Consider the following 18,166-nt stretch of genomic DNA (forward strand, 5'->3'; position numbering starts at 1 on the left):
GTCCTGCACATTGAGCTTATTGAGCCAAAGCTATTTAAAAAAAAAAAGTCTGTTTAAACTGATAAACACATGCATTCATTTTTGAGAGAATACGGGACTTTTTACGATATTTCTTAAAAGACTTAAGAATGGACTGTCCTGATGAGGAAGTCAAAGGTTGTAATGTCTGACTGGGTTCTAACTAACAAAACAAAACAAAAAATCAATTACAGTCAAATGTGTTCTTTTGGAAGTGAATTGGCGGTGGAGATCAGTCACCATGCTGTCATCTAGCATTAGATGGACTCCTAAGGAACTTTGCTGGTAATTCTGCTGCAGAACAACAGGTGCAAAAACGGCTCCGTGAAGTGTATGCGAACACTCACACAGGCCCCTCTGTCCGAGCAGCCGGATGGAGCGGGTGCTTTGATTTGGTGCCCGCCGCATCTCCCCAATTCCACAGACCACTCTGCAGTTGCCTTTTCCTCTTTCTCTGCCATTCCCCCTTGCAACCCATTTCCTCTCCTATCCTTCCTTGGCTTTTCTTTGATTTCGCTTTGCACCTCCCAGTTTCTGAGCAGCCTTCTTTTCGCCTGCATAAAGCAGGAAACCTGGTGATTCTGTTTCTGTGTGACGTCCTCTTTGTGTGTTTTTCTATCTCCATATGACAATCCCGTACATCTGAGCATCCATGTGCGGACCCGCCTTCCTGTCTTATACATGTGCGGTGAATCAAACACGATCGGATCGAGTTTCCATGACGACCAATGGCCCACTTAAAGCAGCTGCTCTAGAGTTGTTGTGCATGCATGTGCCAATGTGCATACGTTCATCTGAGTACAGTACGGCGAGTGTGCTTCTGTTTAATGCAGTACCTGCATTTATGGATATGTTTGGTTCATGCAGGTAAAAAAAAAAACAACAAAAAAACGAGGACTTGGGGAGTTTCCTGTGAATATAGAACTATGTGTGTTTTCCCATAATAAGGAAGACTCTTAAATCTTTAATAAAGCTGAAACTACAGCAGCATAGCCACAAACAGAGGGGAGTGTATACCTCAACACAGACTCCCTTAGCATGTCAGTGGGAGACTAAATCAGGGGACTCCCTATGGAACTAAACAGTACATCCTCTCCTTAGTACCAGTTTGCTTTCATTAACCCCTATAAATCATATTTGATCCACACTTTTCTGAGATCTCCATCTCATTAGCAAGGTACTAACCCAAGGAACTTGGCCCACCTTTTCTGCCCTGTAGTTCATCATCATTCCACTAGGGGCAGTAGAAGGGCTTTTCCTGATCATTTACAAACAGCTGCTTCCATGAAACACATTGGGAGGGAAATTTGTTAAAACTTTGTGGTGGAAAAAACTCATCCAATTGTTATTCATTTTTTAAATGACTGTATGGAAAGAAAACAAAAATTGTTGATAAGTATTTATTTATAATACAGTTGAAAATGTTGAAACTGTGTGAATCACATTTGAGACAGTGGGTAAATGAGGTGCTTCTTTCCTGAACACTCGTGTTAATATTTTTGCATCTTAAACTAACATTACTTTGAACAAAAATAGCTAATCACCCTACGTATCATAAGTGATACTATCTCTATCTCATGAAAACAATTAAATTGATTTTTTTGAGGATTTCATCAAATAGTTTAAAAAAAACATTTAAATTCCCAAAAGAAATTTGGATTTTCTGTTCATTCTTTGATGTAGTGGGCTTTACAGTGATAAAGTTCCACTCTGATCATCTCTTTATGTTTTATTTAAAACTGTTTCTAGACATCTTTTAAATAAGGATTATGCAGTTTTTAGCAAAGATCAAAAAACCTGTGTCGTTTTCTAGGACATAGTTTCTGCAGAGAGGAAGGAGTTCATTAGAAATTCACCTCTAAGATGTGGACGGGACTGTTCAAGGTGCAGAGTAAGCCTGCCTGCATTTCCCATCATTTCTTTGTTTACGTTCTCTGTTGTCCACTTGTTTGCAAGTGAATGCATCAGAATGGAGCAGAGCAGGAAGCTTGTAGCTTTTTCCAACTGTATTTTTTCGTCTGCTCCTGATTCACAATGATTTGAATAAAGAAATACACAGAAATGCTGTTTTAATCTTAATTTTCTTTATCGATGCCCTCCGTCATGACAAAAATGCTACAAGAACATGTTAAAAACACACATTTTATTAGAGTGGGTCTTTAAAGACGGTAATGAAAAACTCACAGTTTTATTAAATTACTTAATTATTTTTTGACAAATGATGTCAAACATCATCTTTTAGAGCTGCAGCAACTTCCAGGCGTTATTAATTACATAAAAATAAATGAGTAATTCCAAATTGTCGCCTCAGAAATGGGAAAGCCCAGGCAGAGAAATGGCCCCAGGCTCTAGAGAGGAATTCAGCATCTGCAGCTGAAGTCTTGCTCAAAAAGGAAAATAAAAGCCACATTGTTTGATAAGATGGGTTTGGTTATGCTCTGTCATTTGGAGTTCCCCAAATGAATGAAATAAGTATCATATCACCATTATTTTTAGATTCTTCCAATACATTAGCGAGCACAGAGAGAGGAGACCACTGCAGGAAAAATGAAGGGCCTTATTCATTTCCCTGTCAGTGCGTATGCATCAGCGGGCTGCCGATACTGTGCGCCTGAGAGCACAGGGAAATCTTATGAGGTACCACAGCGAGAGGAGGAGAGGTCCATTTTTCTCGCATGCTTGGCACGCTCAGGCACAGATCAGTACGCACTTAAACACACCAACTGCGTCATCAAATGCAGACGCCTTACAAGAGATATACCCTTACACTCTCAAGCAGGAAACTCCTCTGGTGTGGGTGTTTGAAGCCAAACAAATGCTGATGAGTCATCTTTCTCTGAGCTTCACCATTTTTTTTTTTAACGCTTTTCAGCAGGAACAGTGGATATATATCATAGTCTGCTTTACATGCATGGTTGCTAACAGTGTCAGGTTTTCTTGATGGGACAGCAGAGTATTAGATTTCTCTGCTTGGAAGCTTTTGTGGTGCAATGGTGGACGATTGAGACAAAAGAAAAACTGCTGTTCAGACATAAAAGATGTTTTTATTTTATTTTAAACCATTTTTGGTATTTTGTGGCTTAGGTTTCTTTTTTTTTAAAGAGGTAAACCTTCAATTTTTTCAATACATTCTTAAATAAAATAAATAAATGTCTCTCAAAGTTTATTTTTTGCTATGATAAGTGACACTGCAGTAATAAAGATAACATTGCAACATTAGGAAGTAAGTAATGTGGTAATAACGACAGAATGCTAAGATCTGTTATGTTTATACCACTGTTTTCATAAAAAGTGCCTGGTGAGGACAAGCATTTGCTGCAGCCTGAATTTTAGCAAAGTGAGATTTAATGCTAAAGCCCACTTGTACCAAATCATAGAGCCACATTGGTGTTCGACAAGCAACTTGAGAGATGATTGGTTTCCAGCAGAGGTTAAAGTGAAACAAGTACGATTTTCAACCCGACTCTGTTGGTTTTATGGAGGAGGATGAAGAGTTATGTTCTGCTGTCATGTGAAAACACCCATTCCGATCATCTTTTGATTTGTTGTAAAAGCCTTCCCAGTGGTCTTTTAATTATGATTGTGCCATTTTAAGCGCAAAAAAAAAATAATAACGTTTTTTTTTTTTAGAGCATAGATTCTGCAGAGCAGCAGGAGTTCCTTAGAGATTCACCTCTGAGTTGTAGGCATGAAAACTTGGTTTATACTCTATCCTCCTAGCTTAAAGCCCCTCAAACCCCCAACCTAACATTACCGGTGCAACACAAATGGCAACCAATATAGGAGCCATCAAGCCGTACAGTTTTGAGCCAGATTACAGCTCTGACGAGGAAAACAAAGACGTACATGGATTTTAGTTGTCTGCAGAATGTAGCGTATAGCAGGGAGTCCGTGGTCCGCCCAGCATATTTTCTGTGTCACAAATAGGGTCTTTTTTGAGTTTTCATCCACACCTGATTCACAACAGTTTAAATAAAGAAGTACTCAGAAATGCAATTTTGAGCTTAATTTTCCTAAAATATGTCCTCCACCATGAGAAAAATGACACAAGAACATGTTGAATGGGTCTTTAAACTGAAGTACTAAAAAAGCAGTTGGTTTTTGTCAGTTTTCAGCTGTTGGTTTGAACCTTTTGTACTTTGTGTACTCAGTGGGGAGCTAAATCAAAAGGAAAGGAATCAGAGTTTGGGGGGGGGGAACTATCAATAAAATATGAAAACTGACTTGTCTTGGATAGAATGACATGTTTTAATTGTGTCACATGGCATGTAAGTTTGACCATTGACCATTTCTGAACTCATGTGATCTTAAACCAAAGATAATTTTATCACATTAAATAAAAATCTTAAAACCTGAGCTTAAACATACCAATATTTTACATCCTGAAAATTCCTCTGTAGTAATAGTCCTAGTAGAAATGTCATCCCGGTTCCATAGAAAAAAGCCTTCATGATTGATGGCTGATGTTGAGAAGAGAAATCATGAAAAGTGGAGCATGGCTGCAATAACTAAATGCTCTGACTAGGTAATATATCTTTAAAAAAGAATAACCACAAAAAATAAAATAAGACCACAATGATCAGGAAGTAGAGGAACAGGTGAGGATTAAATGACTGAAATGGGGCATCAGACAAGCTGAAATGTATTCAAAGTCCTGGGTCAGGGAGGGCAGACACCCTCTGCTCTCATCTCCATTGTCTGTCAAAGGGCCTGCCACAGCTTCTCTCACAGCTCCGAAGAGGACCATAGAGAGCGAGAACATCCGCGCACGCGCACACATACATGCACGCACATTAGTGATTACTCATTCATACCGTCTCTAGGAGAGGATCCGCGCCAGAAAGGGTAGGGGGGGGGGGGGTAAAGAGGGGGACGTGTGATCGCCGCGTTTGCCATATATGGCGGGCAGCATTGCGCTGTCCACGGTGCTGAAACGGGCTGTGTGGCTGGAGCCGGCGGCAAAGACGGGGTGGGGGGGGGGGTGCTCTTCATGCAGCGAACTACATTAATCGTGTCTGCACGCGCACGGCGACACTCGCGCGCGCAGCCTTCTTTGCGCGTGACGATATGCGCTTCAGGGCATGTGCCATGAGTAGGGAGGACACGTCTCCTCCAGTCATTGATGAGCGCAGCAGCGGCAGCCTCTACAAGAGCGCCTAAGGAGGTGACAGAACCCCGGGACCGTGCGTCACGTGCACGTCCTTTTCCCTGCACTGGCCTCACGCGCGCTTACTCTACTTTCGTGACTTTAATCGGCCAACATCCAGCGTCACGTGCGCGTTTAGTGCAGCCCTTTCCATCATCTGAATATCAAGAGCAGCTTTGACTTTACCTTTCATCCAGTCCAGCACCTGCTTTGGTGTCCATTTACTTATAGGTTCCATAACCAAAGCCATGGTGTCACGGTGTCTCCGAGATGAACGGCTCCCGACTCGGTGCAGGCGTCACAAAACGGTCACATCTGGGATGACAGGGCGCTGCAAACACCCGAGCGGAAGGAGAAGCTTTCCGTGTTCATCCTCTCAACCAGACCATGGACGCCTGCAGAAACGGTGAAAACGGGGATGCGGTGGTGCAATCCACGCACGCACTCAGACGCGCACACACACTCCCTCCCTCTCTCTCTCTGCTCTCTTGTGCCTTCCCGCCAGGAGCCCGCGCGCTGTGAGAAGTGGATTCGGTGGGCGCGATGGAGATGGAGCGAGCCCTCCCCTCACTGATGTTCCCCCCGCCCGCCTCGCTGCAGCATCACCAGGGCCACCACTCATAAAACAGAGCAGAGAATGGTGCAGCGCGCAGCATACAGAGATGATCTCTCCGTCTCCGCGCTGCCCTCCTCGCTTGAGCCAAGAGGATTCATGCAAACACCTTAAATGGATCCAGTTCAGCAACCAAAAGCTGGGTTTGAACCGAAAACTGACTAAAGAAATACTCCTGTTTTTCCAAAAACCAACGATTTTTCGGTCTAAAAACAGACTCTGCTGTGGAAATTTGCAACACTTTTGTGTCAGCAGCTCTTGTGCAAACTGTCGCCATTTATGGAAGTTCACTCTGGCTGCGTGAGCGCTGCTGCTTTTTGAACGTTCCCAACAGAGTGAAACAGCGCCCCCCTTTGCTCACTTGCTGCAAAAGTGACGTAATGGATGGAAGCGCACATGCATGCAAAGCAGGAAACACACTTAAGATGACACACACATCAGTTCAAAAGAAGCAAAAAGCCAAGCCAATGTAGTTTTTTAAAAATACTTTTATTGGTTTCTTTCTACAGCAGCTAACAGAGGTAAAAACAACTTGCATCGGATGGTAACTGTGAAGGGGACAAATTATAAAAGTAAACATGAAAATTACTTTTTTTTTTTCTTCTTTTCTTCTTTTCTTTTATGTGTTCACTTTCATGAGACTTTACACCTAAAGAATTACATTTTAAAGGCTGGAAAAGACTGAATCTATTAATTTTTCAGCCACAAGTTAGGGTTTGTAGACAGAAATAAACACATGCATTCTTCAGCTGTTTTACCTCTCAACAGTAGCCAATCATCCCACTTCTGATGCGACTGTATGACATTTGAACTTCAGCTGGTGTCAGATTGTTCCCCATTAAAAAAATTCCATTCCTCTCCATAAAACTCCCCAAATGGTGTGTAAAACCAGTGCATTTCCATATTACTGTCAGTAACTGTGAAGTTTCCTTTACAGGTTTCATCACCACCGATACACCCAGCACAAATTGCAAGTTGGGTAGATCATATATTTGCCATGGAGAAAGTCATTTACTTAAACACTATGTTAAGTTGCATTTGTTGAATATCTTCCATATGTGGCGTCTGTCCTCACAGTCAACCTTTTGTACTTTCTAAAGGTTTACATGAGGTGAAAGGCCTAATTTCCCATTCTCCAAAACAAGCACCTTTTTGGAGCATTTTCACCTCAGAATTCAGGAAACTGCAGATCAATTGAAATCATTTCTGGTAAAGAAGTGATTCAATAATATTGTGGTCAGAAATGAGTCACCCCTGAGTTTGTGTTTTTTTTTTTCCTTTTTTCAACCGTTGAGTTGTAACATTAACAAACTCCAAGCTGAAAGACAGTCCATTCCTGACTGCTTGTGCATGCAGGGTGGGTGATGGATGGAAGATGAAGAAACTCCCCCCAAAAAACATCAAAAACAGCAGCAGAGGCAGGAGTCAAACTTTAATTGTATCTGTCATCCAGGGAGTTTGAGCACAACTGCTGAGAGAATAGAACCCAGCCAAAAGCTTTTACTTAAAAGGCAAAAATACAAAAAAACTTTTTTTTTTTTTTACGACTGTTGATATATCTGATACTAGCACATGTTCCCAACAGATGGAAGATGCTTTGTTCGAAATATCAAAGCTGGACAAGTCTTGTAAATCTTGCTCCAGGATTTTTCTTCCATAGCTCTATTCCAATAATTAATTTCTCAGTCGTGATCACTTTTCGAACAATTGCCCCTTCCGTGAAAAGGAAACTACTCACCGTCAAAGCGGAGTGCCTGGTTGGTCAGAGCTGAACTGCTTTCTCTTTTAACACGCGTTCAATTGCAATTTGTGTTTTGTACGTAGAGCCCAAAAAACGACTTATAAACATGCTTCGTAAAGCATGAACGGTAGAGTTTTAAATGTGGAAACCTGAAACGCGCATACACCTGCATTTATAGAATTTTTACACTGAAAGTGGTTGCTTTTCCCTTTTCCGCACATTTCCCAGCACAATGTAATTGCAGCATAAAGGGGTTGACCCATACGGGTACTATGGGATTTGGGGTTGTCTGGGTCCATCAGGGAGGTGCATCAAAATCTTAAAAGGGACCCTTGAGGCTTGTGTGGCTACCATGAGCGTCCTCATAAAAATGGAATGTACCCTTATCATGCATGTGGCAAGTGTATTGTGAAGTATTTTGTAAGGTAACGTAAGTTACAAGCACTTGCCAGTGCAAGTGATGCTGTCATGCTATGCCTGTACACCACATGGGTCAGGAGTGACCCTACACAAATTCTGTACACACACACACACACACACACAGGGTGTGCAGATGCTTCATAAGTGCCCATTTGGACACTCAAACTACACCGTCTTAATTTCTTCATCATAAGGCTACAAGCACGGAGTGCGCACTTATCACTTGGAACAGCACTAACAGGCCCATTGCACATGTGCGCAGGGTTTTGGGAGGTTAAAGTGTTCGCTACAAATGATCACCGGAAGAAACAAATGTGTGTGAACATTTTTGCTCACCAAGCAGACCATCTTAAAACTTCCTGTATGCCCCATTCGGATTTGATCATTTTTCACTCACAGAAAGCCTGTATCCACCCATCAGTGGAGTTGTGACTCAGGCTTGAGTTAATAAAAGGTGGCAAGTTATTAGGAGGATAGTTTTGATTTTGACTGGAAAAAAAAAGTTTGACACATTTGCAGCTTTTCTCTCCATCACATTTAAAGAGGATAACACCAAATGTAATAAATAAATAAATAAATATATATTTTTTCCTTTTATTCTATGCATTATTTGGCATGCATGTTTTGGAACTGCCTAGGCATCTTCTTTTAGCCACACTAAAGGTTTGCATTTTCTGTTTTCTGCATGGAGATGCTGATTTTTGGGCTTCTTCAATATCAAATAAATCAGAATCAGATTTACTTTATTGATCCCACACGTGGGAAAAGTGTGCATTACCATAGCAGCTTGTAATCATAAAAAGAGAATAGAATAAAATAAAAACAAGTAAATGGAAACAAATAAGGTGGTATAATCATTTAAAAACTATTTACAACAGTGCAGGTAAAAATTTGCAAATGTTATTTGTACCTCTGTGAGTAACATGTTATTGTATTGGTATGAATGATTTACAGTATCGGACAAAAAACCATTTCTTGTCAATTAAAACCTTACTTTTTCCAGACAAATACCACCTGCAAAAATCTATATAATCATGCACTGTCGGGGGAATGGTTACAATTGCATACCAAGCTTATATTTTTCTGTAGCATTTAGAATTTAACCCTAAATAATTCAACCCATAAAAAGTAGACATGTCAGAAAAGTGTTTATTCCACCCCCACCAACAAACTGAGGGGAAAGTCACCTGAAAGAGCTGTTCTGAGGAAGAAGAGGAGGACCCTGCTTCCTCCTCTCTGACCTCCCTCTCCAGCAGCCCGCTGAACAAAGTCAACGGTGGGCGGGACCACCGGGCTCACTTTTCAGCTCTTTCTGAACGTGACAGCGATGATCTCGAGCTCCCATTGGCTCTTGTCTGCGCACACGTCACAATCATGATTAGAATTGATGATCGGACGTTCTGATTTCATTGTCTGGGAAATGGGACTGGTGAAGAAATCTGCTGATTTTATTATGTTCGCCTGATTTTAACGTCCAAAAATGGTACGTAGGAACCAAAGTTTTGCTAAATGCTTTTTTTGTCCCTTCGCCAAACGTGATAGCGGCTGGTCGCACGATGTGTCCCGGCACGAGAAAGACGCGTTCAGGGACGGAATATCCCAGATTGGAGGGGGAAAACTTTAGCCGTTGCTATCCATTTGGGATAGCTATGCTAATGCTAGCTAACGCTAGCTGGCTCGGGTTGGCTCGTTTGGGGCCTGCAGGCTAACGGTGCCTCCCCGCGTTGCTGCTGCGGGACTCTATCCCGTTTTTATCCACACTCGTACAGTAGAAACACGTGTTTCCTGTGCGGTTATCAAGCATCTAAACCCGCCGTGTGTTGCGTCGGCGGCGTGCTGCTGCTGCTGGCGTGGCCGCACATTTGGTTGCCAAATCCAACCGCAATGAATGTGTTCACTTGGGGCTGTAGCCATGCGCAGTCTGGCGATCTAAATAAACCTGCTGCCTGCCTATTGGTTGTAGCACAACCCCCGTTTGTGACTTTGGTTTTAGCAACACTTTATATATATTTACATATAAAATACACCTTTATCGGAACTAAGTCAGTAAAGTTTTCATTTGTTCTTATTGTTACCCTTCAAAACAACGAGCTTACCCCTCCTTTGGTTTCCTGTCCAGTGCTAGCATAACACAGGCGTCACGCGAAAGTTGTTTACATTTCAATTTGAGCTAAACGTTTAAAACTGTGCTTCTGTCTCCATTATAAACATTACTAGTCAGTGTTATCAGTAGGAGTCTCACTTGTTTATTAGTGAAACCAAAAATAGCACAAAAACACAAATAAAGCATCATTAACTGTTCAAATAATCAATCCGGTTGTAGGATTTTACAGTTTTGTTACACATTTATACACAATATTGCTGCTATTGACATAAAAATTGTTTCATTTAGATGACATTTGAATAGTTGTCTCCTAAAAAAATCATTAAAGATGCACATTTTAGGTCTTTATTGTAATTAAAGTGGCCAAAATTCTTATATTTCAAACCTTCCAATTTGGTTCATTAAGACTTAGAATAAGATAAGAACTGAAATTTTTGGACTGTCTCACATTTTTATCACTCTGAAGTTATTTGTCTCTTTATACCTTATAATTCGGGTCACGACTGTTTACTGATCACATATAACATTACAATAACATCATAATTAAATCGAATTACGGCATTTAATTAGGGATTAAAAAAAATCAATTGAAATTATTTGCAAGATGTTTATATTAAAGACACACCAATAAAAATTGTTGTTTTTGGCGTGTTTAACATATTCTTGCGGCGTTTTTCTAAACATACCACAAAAATTATGCATAAAATTGCATTTTATTATTTATTTATTCAAATGAATACGGAGTGGGTGAAAAAAAAAGGGAGTTTGAGAAACAGCCCATTTGTAACATAGACAATACGCTGAGCAGGCCGCTTATATCTCAGCAAAGGAGAGGGGAAGAGGGGGCGGGGTCGCTCTACGACAGAGGCAAATTTGCCCCGTTCTGCAGAAACTTTGTCCTAGAAACATTACAGTTTTTTGATTTTGGCTAAAAATGGTATATTTTATAATTAATAGACAACTGCGAAAATTTTCAGCAGTTGAGCCATCATTACTTTAATTAGCTCGAAAGTGCAGTTTGTTTCCTACCCACTTTTTCCTGAGGCTTTTACAGCATTGCCGTGTTTGACAGAGATGTTGACTTTTTGTCGGTCTGTGTTTCGTTCCCTGTCCTTTGTTTACATTCACAGCTATGCTTTCTTTCCCATTTCCTCAGCCACGTTAGCCGGCAGAGTGCCTTGCCGCCGCCAACCAAGATGAGCGCCGTCACAGGAAGTCTCTCCTAGGAACATGGAGGCGGGTGTGTGATCTGCATGGCTGCCTCGTTCCCCTCTACTAGAATGGATGTGTGGCCTCAAAGGCGTGGCCAGCAGACTGTGAGTCCAGCAAATTCATAAGGGAAAACCATTTTTTATTTTTTTGAGAAATTGTCACTTTCTAGCACATATCTTTTATTTTAGAGCTTGTATTTCAAGATGGTTCCTATTTTCTCAGATGAACCTGCGGTCAGTGTTTACAGCTGAGCAGCAAAGAATCCTGGAACGTTATTATGACAACGGGATGACCAATCAGAGCAAGGCTTGCTTCCAGCTGATACTTCACTGCGCTCAGGAGGCCAAACTGGACTTCAGTGTGGTCCGGGTAGGTCTGTGAAAAGAACCCGCTTTGGATTTTAAGAAAGTCCCACACCGATCCTCTTCATCCATTTTTAAAAAAACCTCCCTACCCCCATTCCCTGTCATCCACATGTTTATATGTGCTGTCCCGCTAGCTTACAGCCCCTCACAACCCCAAGCTAACATTACTGGTGCAACAAAAATGCCGACCAATATTGGAGCTATCCAGCCGTACAGTTTTGAATCCAGATACAGGCGCTGACGAGGAAAATGAAGACGTATACGGATCCATTTGTCTCCAAGTGGATGCATTGGAATGGAGCGGAGCAGGGAAATGTGCATTATTGTAATGTTGTAGGTTCTACGTCACAGCCATAAGCTTTTTCCAACGGCATTTTTGCGTCTTCTAATTTACATTGATAAAAAAAAAGAAAAGAAAAAAACTCAGAAATGCAGTTTTAAGCTTCAAATATATATTCTTAAACGTGAATGCAACAGGAACATGTTAAAAACACCCAAATTTCCCCCCACGTAGGTCTTTAGCAAAGAACGTCTTGCATTTTTTTATTTGTTTTGTTCTTTTCAACAAATGAAGACATTTTTGTTTCCTCTGCAGACGTGGGTTGGCAACAAAAGACGAAAACTCGCCTCCAAGATTGACCAGAATGGAAGTATATCTCACTCGCTGCCGGGTCACGGGATATCTGGAGGGCTGCATCCCTCTTTAGCTGGAACTACACTTTCCAACCACAGCCTGGCTGCGGGGGTGCTGCTCTCCACTGATATGACTGCAGCCCGCAACATCCAGAACCGTGTTCACCTCCTCCCCCAGTCCTCATCCTTCCCATCGCTCTCTTCAACCTCGTCCTCCCCGTCATCCTCTTCCCCTCTCAGCAGTGGAAGCAACAATAACACTAGTAATAATGATGTAATACTGACAGGCATTTACTCCCTGAATTCCGTTCCCCGCTCCCAACCCCGATCCACAGCGCCCCCGTTCCCGCTGGAGTCTGAGCCTTCAGCTCGCACGTCCTCAGCTCTGATCAGCCAGGTGCTGCAGAGCAGAAACGCCTCCACGTCCTCGCCCATCCATTCCAAGCTAGTTTCCCTCGCTCAGACTCTCCCATCTCTCACGTCTGCCTCAGGACCGTTAGTCTACACTGCAGTCAGGAAGAGCACTTTATCCATAGCAGAAGGAGGGATGAGTGCAGGAGCGGTACCTCACAGCTGGACTCGACAGTACGGAGCAGGGCAAACTCGCCCCTGGTCCGCCTCCTCACAAGCCCAGGCCACGCCCCTGCCCAGACCCCACTCCAACCCCCAACCACCCGCCCCACAGAAGCCCCGGGTCTCCCCACCCGCCCCCGAACAGACGCCCCGGATTCAGCAAGTCTTCACCTTGTCGGAAAAAGGCAACGAGGAGCGACTCAGATGCGGCCAGGCCTCTGCTCGGAGGAGTCAGGAGACCCACAGACCAACCGTTCGACCTCTAGATACCAGTCATAACTTTTCCATTGCCATGGAAACTGGAGATGAAGAGGAGGAGTGGCAAAGGGAAGAGGAGCTTGCAAACATGGCTGCTCAAACCCATATCCACAGGGAGCAGACAGTAATCAGCCCACCGAAGGGCGAAGTGTCTGTTGTGAGGGGCGGCCGCACGCCCCCTCCAGACGTCCCCAAACCTGCTGTGGTTCAAAGCAGCACAACAATTCAGGGCAGCTACTCCTTTACAGTGCAGACCTCAGTCACAGGAGAACCCAGCTCACAGGTAGGAGAGCGTCTGGCGTCAGCTTCATTTCCCTTGCAGGAATAAAAGTGTGAACACAACCCCTCTGTTTGCGTAGCCTTCACTAGATGCGTCTGCAGCCCCCTGGGTTATCAGCAACTCCAGGAAGCGAACAGTAAGTACTTGTTTTCACCCAGTAATGTTGGTCCTTGAAAGTGAAATGAAAACGTTGCAGTTGTGCTGCAGCTCGCACACACAGATTTGTGTTGTCAGCTACAGGATCGGACTCAGTTCAGCGATGGAGATTTGGTCCAACTGAAGCGGTACTGGGACCGAGGCATGACAAGCCTGGGCTCTGTGTGCCGGGAGAAGATCGCCGCTGCAGCCAACCAGCTCAACGTAGACACTGAAATAGTCAAGGTGAAGTTCACACTGTTGTGGTTGTCACCATCTCAGTGGGTTAGGACCTGACTAAGAAAAACCCTTCCACAGCTGAAGATGTAGAACTGGTTTTGGAAATCAAATCCAATTTTAAAAAAATAAATATATAAAATATTCTTTTTTGGAACCAGACTTAAACTTTCGTTAAAAGTTTCACTTTTAGAGAATAGGACTTCTCTTGCTTGTTTTACAAGCCACCTAGTGGTCAATCGGTAAACTAAATTGGCTTCACTTTTCTAAATCCTCCTGTGTTACAACCTGTGGACCAAATTTGGGCCAAAGGGATGAAATAAAATAGAACAAAACAGTCTGGCCATCACAGCTGTAAAACAGAAACAAAAGTCTCACTGACTTCTCTACAAAAGGGTATGAAAACATACAAATGGTGGCACAAACCTACCTCGTGTGCATAACAGAAGATGAGGTGTACAGGGTTCCCTGTCTCACCTGTCCTCAAACCTCCCTCACTCTCCAGCATAACGAGACATAAACATTCATCTGCATTGTGATCCAGAAAGAGCTCTCCTCCCAAGTGATCCACAAGAGCTTCTATGCAGGCCTGGTGGCTGGCTCTGGGGCCTGATTGCACAGCTGGTCAGGTCTCCACCAGGTGTCTTCACTCACAGGAAGCACAAACAGAGGAAAGAAAAAGGCTCAACATGTAACAACCTGCTTTGTGTTCATACTGATCACTTTAGATAGGAACTGCTTTTAGCCCTCTAAATATCAAATTGACAAACACAATCAAGTTTCCTGAAAGACAGTTTTCAAGTTGTGTTGGATTTATTACAAAGCAAGATTGTAAGGAAAATAAATCTGGATTTTTGTTTTCATGCTTTCTGTGTTTTGCTGAGTTGAAGAAGCAGACAAGCCAAGATAATAAAGTCTGGTATGAACCCAACAGCTTAGTGTGAAAGCATCATGGGGAAAAAATCTGTACAAAAAAAGAATCATTCGTAATTTTCCAAAGCAAATATATTTGCTAGTTTTCAAAGTGAAATCAGAGTAGATTTGTTTCTCTACTTACTCATTGTAACACTTTTTTTTTTTAATGGTCAGATTGGATCTGTGCTTCCAGAAGACCTAAACACACGTTGCTCTGTAAAGATCTCCAAGTCGAGAACTACACAACTCCTTTAATAATGCTGTTTCCCGGCAGCCAGATGTCTCCAACCACAGCCGTTACTCTGTGGGACCAACCAGGAACCTATTTTGAAATCTGCCATTGAGAATATTTTTATGTGAGCTTCCTTTGTTTTTATAAATCCCTAAATAGTTTGAATTTCTCAAAAAAGACGATGACCTTAGCCTCGTCTGATCTGGGACCTACTTTTCTACGTCACATGTTTACACAAAGTTGTCATGCAGTTGTATATTATGGACACTTTAGGAATGCACTAAATATAGTCTTCCCTCTGGAACACCCTCTTCCTTCTCCCCCAACGATATTCATCTCTATAAAAAAAAGGTTTTGCTTTTAAAATAAAGTAAACAAAACTAGATCCTTAATTTTATACGATAACCAGAGTGGGTATTGAATTTAGTAGGAATTTTTGTGTAATATTTACACTTTTGAGTGGTTATTTTGCTTTGCAGACATGGATCAGCAACAGACGACGAAAGTACCGCCTCATGGGGATCGACATCCCTCCACCTAAAGGCGGGCCGGCGGTCTTCACAGGTTCTCCTACAGGAACCAGATCTCCAGCTGCCCTCAGCGCTGACGGGGAGGGACCCGTGACCCCTGAACTCGTGGATGACCTGAACGATGAGGGATCCATGTGCCTGTCGGAAGGTGAGGCTGATGTCACGGCGGAGAAACTGGGGCCGCCGGCGATCTCTGCATTCATGCTGTGCTCCCAATTCCAGATGGAACGGTGGATTCACGGGAAATAAACGATGGAATGGACGTTTCCAATGCTGCTCCGTTGACCAATAATGTGGTATTTTGCTGTTTTTTGTATATTTCAGTTGAATGTTCCTCAAGTTATTCACTTAGGAAATAACTGAAAGAAGGCATACATAAGTCAAGCGTGTAGATTTTAAGAACTAAGTTGAACATTTATCTTTTATTCAGGTTTTAAATTTGTTTTCTGAACCTATTTTATATTTATTATGTGTGTTTAACGTCCTAAAGAAATAGATTTGTATTAAATCAGAAACAAATCAGAGATACTACAAACCCACTTTTCATCAAACACACATCGCTTAGATGGTGTTGATTTGAATTCTATGAATCTATTATTGACAAAGATCCACTCCAATAATCTTTTGGTCTGTTTTAAAAACGTACCAAGTGGTCTTTTAATTAGGATTGTGTCATTTTTAGCCAAAAAGAAAAAAAAAGCATTTTTCTAGGACAAAGTTTATGCAGATTCGCATGAGTTCATTAGAAATCCACCTCTAAGTGGTGGCGCTGAGCGTTTTTTTAAACTGCATTTTTTTCATCTGCTCCTGTTTCACAGTGATTAACGAAAAACAAGAAATACCCAGAAATGCATGTTTTAATCCTAATTTTTTTAGTATAAATGCCAAAAGGAGCAATTTTCATCTGGGTGGGTCTTCAAAGGCAAAGGTTTGTTTGGAAATCAAAAAAGGTCAATAATATCCCAGAAAATGTTGTATTTGTTTAGTTTAACCTAGAAAAAGCAAACCCTAGTAATTTATTGCTGCTGTGTTTTTTCTGTTTTTAATAAATTAGTTTAATTTCAAGAACTTGTAATTCAACTGAAATGTTTTCCATAAAAACTATGAGCCCATCAATATTAGATAATATTTTTAAATGAGCCTTTAAAGGTAGGTTCATAACTTTGCATTCCTCTTTTAACGGTTGACTAGAATTTTCATTTGTAAAAACTTGATGCAGCATCGATTTTTAGAGGCAAACATTTTTAATGTGAAAAAAGTAAATATTTTCTGATATTATTCCATTTTAATCATTTTAAATGGTAATATTTACTGCAATCTCGTGTCTTGATTTAAAAAGATACGCTTTGTTTAAAAAAAGCGCATGGACAGCTTATGCTTTTGTTGCATATTGTTTTTGTTTTCTCAATAAAGTCAATGTTTTGTTTGTTGATTTGTGCTTTCAGAAGATTGAGAACATTGACGAGGATGAGGAAGCGGACGGCGAGGATGAAATTGTAGCTTCAGATCTTGAGCAAATGCAGAACTTGCTGGAATTCAAGGTAAAAAAAACAAAACAAAAAAAACCACAGGAATTGACCACACCGTTTGTGCTGTGCCGTCTGGACACAAATGCCAAGCCTGAAAGCACGGCAGCAGCACGATGGGCCCTAAAGTGACTTGGTTTTCATGTATCGCTCTCTTTCAGCATGAGGAAGTGCAGTTTTTAGAGCACGAGCTAGAGAACCAAAAACAAAAATACCAGGAGCTTGTAAATTTCACCAAGAGTCTCCTCAGCGCCGTGAGGAACAAGGACCTGAAACAACAGCAGGTACTTTAGTCATGGCTTTGCACAGCAGCTTTTCACCACCAAGTCATCAACTCAAATGTTCAAATCCATGCGTTCAGGAGCTCTTGGCCAGCCTACCTCAGCCTTCAGTGCAGGACTGGGACGCAACTTTGGAACAGGGGGTCCAACAAGAAGTAACAAGCAACCACAACGACCTTCAGGCAGACAGCCCTCGAAGCGCAATGGATCGATCCAATGAAGGACTCCTGCTGGGCGCCGTAAAGCAAGATGACGCAACGACCGAGGAAGCTGGGCCCTCTGCATCAGAGGACCAGTTACAGGAAACGGTCACGGAACTAAAGTGACCGACTCGCAAAACACTCTTGTACAAATGTTTTCCCACTCCACAAAGCAAAAGGCAGGTTTTACATGGGATGGTTTGCCATGCACAGTACAGTGCCTGTGGGATTGATAACTTCACTATGACTGTTTGGGCTGACCAATGCCTTTTTTTTTTTTTTAAATGCATATCATTCGCCTTGCCTCTGGCACAGTCCAGAGAGAACAATAAATTACCTCTAACTTATTTGCATCTGGTTTGGGTTTTCTTCATAAATTAGTATTTTTGCTAAGCAGTATTTATGGGAAAAGGAATTTTTGTTGTGATGTGCAGAAACCATGCAGACGTGTCCAGATCTGTTCTGCAGCAACGTTGCTTTCGGGTGGAAAAGCTAAATGTAAAGTGGATGAGGTTTAAGCCTCTTATATATCCACTTGAATCAGGAATGGGCAGGCTTATGGTTCAAAGGCTTTAAAAACACTCAAAATCGCGCCCTGCAGATCTTAAGCTTTGATCCGGGACACGACAACTTTAGCCTAGGTTGCGTCAACACGTTTTGCCTGCAACAATTGTAGGGTCTGCTCCGGTTGCAACTAAACTCGCCATCGTCCACCGGATGCGGGTTGGTCGCTCAGGACGAACTCCG

General features: G+C 42.1%; 2 protein-coding genes across 6 annotated transcripts in view; one reads left to right on the forward strand and one right to left on the reverse strand.

The window, feature by feature from the left end:
* si:ch211-26b3.4 (connector enhancer of kinase suppressor of ras 2) overlaps positions 1-5,691 on the reverse strand; it is a 75,334-nt gene extending 69,643 nt beyond the window's left edge. For 2 of the 4 annotated variants that reach the window (XM_023959340.2, XM_078953693.1), the window contains exon 1: positions 5,351-5,691. In XM_023959340.2, coding sequence (XP_023815108.1) covers positions 5,351-5,414 — 64 coding nt within the window. In that variant the 5' untranslated portion in view covers positions 5,415-5,691. The remainder of the gene's footprint in view (positions 1-5,350) is intronic. The other 2 variants (XM_023959339.2, XM_078953692.1) reach the window with 1 other exon arrangement.
* A 3,542-nt stretch (positions 5,692-9,233) lies between these two features.
* Positions 9,234-17,766, forward strand: hdx (highly divergent homeobox). 2 transcript variants are annotated; one of them, XM_004073544.5, is made up of 11 exons: positions 9,234-9,421; positions 11,199-11,358; positions 11,477-11,623; positions 12,215-13,366; positions 13,443-13,499; positions 13,598-13,744; positions 15,362-15,560; positions 15,635-15,708; positions 16,858-16,953; positions 17,100-17,222; positions 17,300-17,766. In XM_004073544.5, the coding sequence occupies exons 2-11, from the start codon at positions 11,296-11,298 to the stop codon at positions 17,543-17,545; spliced, it is 2,304 nt and encodes a 767-aa protein (XP_004073592.1). In that variant the 5' UTR covers positions 9,234-9,421; positions 11,199-11,295; the 3' UTR covers positions 17,546-17,766. The 2 variants fall into 2 exon arrangements, with proteins under 2 accessions (XP_004073592.1, XP_011478721.1); XM_011480419.4 differs by having other exon boundaries at positions 9,235-9,421; positions 13,604-13,744.
* The last annotated feature ends 400 nt before the right edge of the window (positions 17,767-18,166 follow it).

Source organism: Oryzias latipes, chromosome 10 (assembly GCF_053564925.1).
Source record: "Oryzias latipes strain Hd-rR chromosome 10, Olatipes_Hd-rR_3.1".
Taxonomy (NCBI): Eukaryota; Metazoa; Chordata; class Actinopteri; order Beloniformes; family Adrianichthyidae; genus Oryzias; species Oryzias latipes.

Coding starts and splice junctions, on each gene's coding strand:
- hdx (XM_004073544.5), top strand. CDS start 11,296: ATGGCTGCCTCGTTCCCCTCTACTAGAATGGATGTGTGGCCTCAAAGG. Junction 13,367..13,442: donor CAGGAGAACCCAGCTCACAG/GTAGGAGAGCGT, acceptor CTGTTTGCGTAG/CCTTCACTAGATGCGTCTGC. Junction 17,223..17,299: donor AGGACCTGAAACAACAGCAG/GTACTTTAGTCA, acceptor CCATGCGTTCAG/GAGCTCTTGGCCAGCCTACC.